The sequence below is a fragment of the Myotis davidii genome, unplaced genomic scaffold, assembly GCF_000327345.1.
Source record: "Myotis davidii unplaced genomic scaffold, ASM32734v1 scaffold1134, whole genome shotgun sequence".
Classification (NCBI taxonomy): Eukaryota; Metazoa; Chordata; class Mammalia; order Chiroptera; family Vespertilionidae; genus Myotis; species Myotis davidii.
The window spans coordinates 758,703-763,148 of record NW_006286229.1 but is presented as its reverse complement, the minus strand read 5'-3'; the positions used below and the strand labels follow the sequence as shown (position 1 = coordinate 763,148).

General features: G+C 51.5%; 1 protein-coding gene across 4 annotated transcripts in view; it reads right to left on the bottom strand.

Annotated features, from left to right (window-relative positions):
• Positions 1–691: 691 nt before the first annotated feature.
• Positions 692–4,446, bottom strand: part of STAC3 (SH3 and cysteine rich domain 3) — a 10,159-nt gene continuing 6,404 nt past the window's right edge. For 3 of the 4 annotated variants that reach the window (XM_006757349.2, XM_015559790.1, XM_015559791.1), the window contains 6 exons: positions 2,334–2,400; positions 2,103–2,152; positions 1,735–1,820; positions 1,507–1,558; positions 1,293–1,430; positions 692–1,115 (listed from right to left, as the gene is read on the bottom strand). In XM_006757349.2, the coding sequence (XP_006757412.1) occupies positions 1,017–1,115; positions 1,293–1,430; positions 1,507–1,558; positions 1,735–1,820; positions 2,103–2,152; positions 2,334–2,400 (492 nt within the window). In that variant the 3' untranslated portion in view covers positions 692–1,016. The remainder of the gene's footprint in view (positions 1,116–1,292; positions 1,431–1,506; positions 1,559–1,734; positions 1,821–2,102; positions 2,153–2,333; positions 2,401–4,446) is intronic. The other variant, XM_006757350.2, reaches the window with a different exon arrangement.

Below are 4,446 nucleotides of genomic sequence, written 5' to 3'. Positions count from 1 at the left end.
GCTCCCTGCCACCTGCCACCCTGACCAAGGCCGGTATATTTGCATGTCTACATATGCAAATGAAAACATTTGCATACGGCGCGCCGCAGGGGGGTTCTCCGCGCGAGCCCTTTAGCTGTCTGCCCAGCGCCCTCTCACTTGGTACCTGTCAGGGCTGGGGCGGGGCCGCGCGGGAGGGGTTAAGCCCCCGGGCCTTGCTTGCTGGGTTCCCGGAGGACTTGAGGAAGTGTTGCCATGGAGACGGCACGCACCCCACTCCCTCCCAGGCCCAGGGTCTCCGGCTCCTTGTCTCTGGTTCTCTCCTCTCCCCACCATCTCGGCCCCCGTCCCTCGCTCTCCAACCGAGATCTTGCACCGCCCCCTGGCGGCCCAGCTCGGCACTGAGCCAGGTTTCGAAATGTAAGGTGCTGTCCGCAGCTAAACCGCCAAAAGCTAGGGGGACCTACGCTGCAACCAGATCCTGTTCTTAGCCCCAGCCGCGCGGGGGCGGGGACCCCGCCCGGCTCTTTTCTTCACTGACTACAGAGGCTTCCCCTAGCGGACGCACTGTCTCCTCACCTACCACCGGCCTCAGCCCCGGTGGGTTTCAGGTTACCCGATGGTAGCAAAATGTGACTGTTGGGGAGGATTTCCTACCACTTCGTAGGCCCTCTCCTCCCTCCTCGGCCCCAAGTTAACGAACAAACTTTTCTAACTTTTGTCAAAACTTTAATAAATTCACAACATTCAACAGTTCGCCTCCCACCCACCCCCGCAACCCAGGGCGCCTCCTAGTGGAAACGCAATTTTTTCCAGCTCTCAAAGGCTGTTCTAGGCACCAGTACCCGACGGCAGGGCCCAGGGAGGAGGGCGGGAACCAGTCCCTTCCCAGGAGCCCCGTCTCGCTCTGGCGGGCCTTCCCGCTCCTCCCTGACTCAGCAGTAGAGTTGCTTCCACTCCATGTCCTCTCCACCTTCCACTGGGCCTGCCAGCACCCGGCCCGGGTCTCTCCCGCCTGCAGGCACCGGCCTGCACACCTAAATCTCCTCCAGGAAGTCGGTGGGGAACAGCCCCACCTTGCGGCCAGTGTAGACCTTGACGTAGCCGCCAGCTTCATCTCCTTTCTGCACCACGATCTAGGATTAAAGGATTAGGGAGGAGAGAAATCAAGGGAAAACAGTTGTAGAGGAGAGCAGGGGAGCCCGGAGTTACGGAGGCCTTTCCTAGTGTCATTAATGAAGTGTGCAGAGGAGCCTCCCGGCCGGGGTTTGGGTTGGGGCACCAGAGCTACCAGGTCTTTTTTTTTTTTTAACCTGGTCCTTCTTGAGGGTGATCTGTCCTATTTCGCGATTCCCCACGAAGGATCTTGTTACCCGGTGCACACGTTCTCCAGCCCGGACCCGAATGATGAAGTTTGGAGGGAAAAATCCGACTTTCTCCCCTATTTTCCCCTAGAGAAGATGGTAGGGAGAATCAGCCTTTCAAACTCAGCCCATGTCCCACCCTGCCCTCAGTCATTTCTCTTACCCGCCACCACTCCTCATTGGAGTCATCAATGACCGTGATCTTCTCTCCAGGCCTGGCAGGGAAAGGGAGGTGCCTCTGAGATTGAGGGGCCTTCCTATCCAGTCCCTTGGCTGTACCCACATCCAGCCTCAATAAACTCGAAGCCCTGAGTATCCCCTTCCCCTCTTTTCTTTCCCAGAGGGAGCTGGGCTCCCAGTCTACCCCCACCCCAATCTTAAGGCCTCTCACGGGAAATCCAGGTCGTCCTTCTCCAGGGCTTTGAACCGATAGAGAGCCACAAAGTAATGAGACTGCTGGAAGCCAGGCTGCTTGTGCTGGGGGTGAAAGGGGGTGATGAGTCTCAGGGCTCCTCTGTCCCACATTGAGGGGCAGGAGACCAAGGCAGGAGCATTCCCCAGACACACTCCATTCCAACTCTCCCAGGCCCCTGAACTAAGAGGAATGCATTAGTTGTGTGTGTGTAAGGTGGTGGAGGAAGCCAGTTAAGGGTAATGGGAACCCGCGGGGCAGTCTGCGCTCTTGCTGTGAGGTAGAGAGTGGTGTCAGGCTGGGTTGGGAAGAGGACTGGGCTCCATGCAGGGAGAAAGGAGTCTCACTTTGTCATCAGGTGTCTTCTTTTCAGCCTTCTTATCCCCTTCAGGGTTTCCTGGGATGAGAAACACCAGCAAATTGTCTCTGGTTCCTGGAGGGTAGCCCTCATCCTCTTACCCTTCTGCTATGGGGCCTCCTTTCTCTCCAAAGCTGGCGGACCCTTTACTGTCCTTTCCCACTGCCATTGCTGAGTCCCACCGCCTCCATGTCTGTGGATGGAGGTGGGAGCCACTCACCATTCTGGGCTTTGCCTCCCTCTGGTCTGGCCGAGTCTGGCTCCTCTTCCATCATGGCTGCTAGAGGCTGGAGGGTGCACCAGAGTTAGGAAGATGCTGTCTGGGGAACCCATGCTTGCCCTGGCTCTCCAGTCAGGACAGAGGCTAATGGGATCACAGGGTTGGAAGGAGCCTCGGAGAAAATATCTATTCAATCACCTGCCTAATGCAGAGACTTTCTCTAAAACATCCTGGCAGGTGGGCCACCCACATTGTGCTTGAATGTAGCTAATGACAGGGAACTCACCACCTTTCAAAATAAGCCCATGCAATTTATTTATAGGACGTTTCCCCACATTAAACCTATGCCAGTCTCCCTGTAACTATTAGTCATTGGCCTGATTTGCTTTTTGGAGGAAGATAGAACCAATACAGTCCCTTTAAAGATCTGAGGACATGTCAGCACATGTCCTTTCTGCCTTTTTTCTCTCTAATTATTTTCAGACCCTTCAAATCATTTCCCAAGATCCCAGTTCTATGTCCTTTACTATAATGTCTGTCCTTAAAAATACTTCAGTGTATAAGAGAAAAATGGGCAGCACAGCTTTTACAATTCCCTTAAGAAAACAGTACCCGAATGTGCTAGCCTTTCTGCAAGCAGCCAAATCACAGTGTTAGTGCCTTACAGTCATAGCTCCCTCCATAGAAATCCCTAATTTGCACCCAACGTCCATATCAACTACTTTAAAGCCAGATTTCTAGTTCTGTTTTTGTGCAGTTGATTTGTTGTTGTTGTGGTGGTGTGTGTATGTGTTTTGTTTTTTGGGTTTTTTTTCTTTTTGATTCAAGAACAAATATATACATTTTTCCTTACAAAATTTCAAATGATTAGTGCTGGGCCTTCTTCTAGTCTATAAAATTTCTGAATATATTATTTAGTATATGTTTTTCCTCCTATGTTTCCCACAAACCTGACGGGTACACCAGTTATATCTTCATTTGCACCAGTGAGAAAAATGTTCATAGGTAAGGACCAAAGACAAAATCATGTTATGAGCCATCAGAAATCTTCCTGTAGGTATACACTTCCTAAAGCAGTGGTTCTCAACCTTCTGGCCCTTTAAATACAGTTCCTCATGTTGTAACCCAACCATAAAATTATTTTCGTTGCTACTTCATAACTCTAATGTTGCTACTGTTATGAATCGTAATGTAAATATCTGATATGCAGGATGGTCTTAGGTGACCCCTGTGAAAGGGTCGTTCAACATCCAAAGGGGTTGCAACCCACAGGTTGAGAACTGCTGCCCTAAAGGACTAGGGTCCTTTGGGTATTGTCATTCAGTCAATTTTAGGATTTCATCTAACCATAACCGTTATCTACATTAGTCCATCCTGGTTGTCCAGAAAGATATGAGGATATGCTAACAAACCCCTTGCTGAACTGAATGCATCTATGGCTTTATGACTCTAGTAATCTATCCTATCTAATAAAAGAGAAACATGGTAATTGGCGTACGACCACTACCCTTCCCATTGGCTAATCAGGGCGATATGCAAATTAACTGCCAGCCAAGATGGCGGCCGGCAGCCAGGCAGCTTAAACTGAGCATGAGGCTTGCTTGCTTCAGTGACGGAGGACTGCAACATTCCCCGCCTGAGCTTGCAGTTTAAGAAACATTGTAACAAATATAGAAGCTAAACAAAAATCCAGAAACCAGCTTTCAGCTGCTGGGATCTCAGAGCTGGAGTTGATACAGAGTTTCGATTATAGAACCAAAACAAACCAGATACCTACTTTCAGCAGCTGAGGCCTCAGAGCTGGAGCCAAGGCTCAGAGCTAAAGCTGGCCCAGAATTTTTTAAAAAAAAGGAAAAAAGGAGCAGTTGGGAGCTTCCGTCACCCGCCAGCCTAAAAACAGCCCTCAGCCCCTCACCCAGACTGGCCAGGCACCCCACCCTGAATGGTGTGTGACCAGCTGAAAACAGCCCTCAGCCCCTCACCCCGACTGGCCAGGCACTCCAGTGGGGACCCCCACCCTGAAGGGTGTGTGAGCAGGTGCAAACAGCCATCATCCCTCACCCAGACTGGCCAGGCACCCCAGTGGGGATCCCCACCCTGATCCCGGACACCC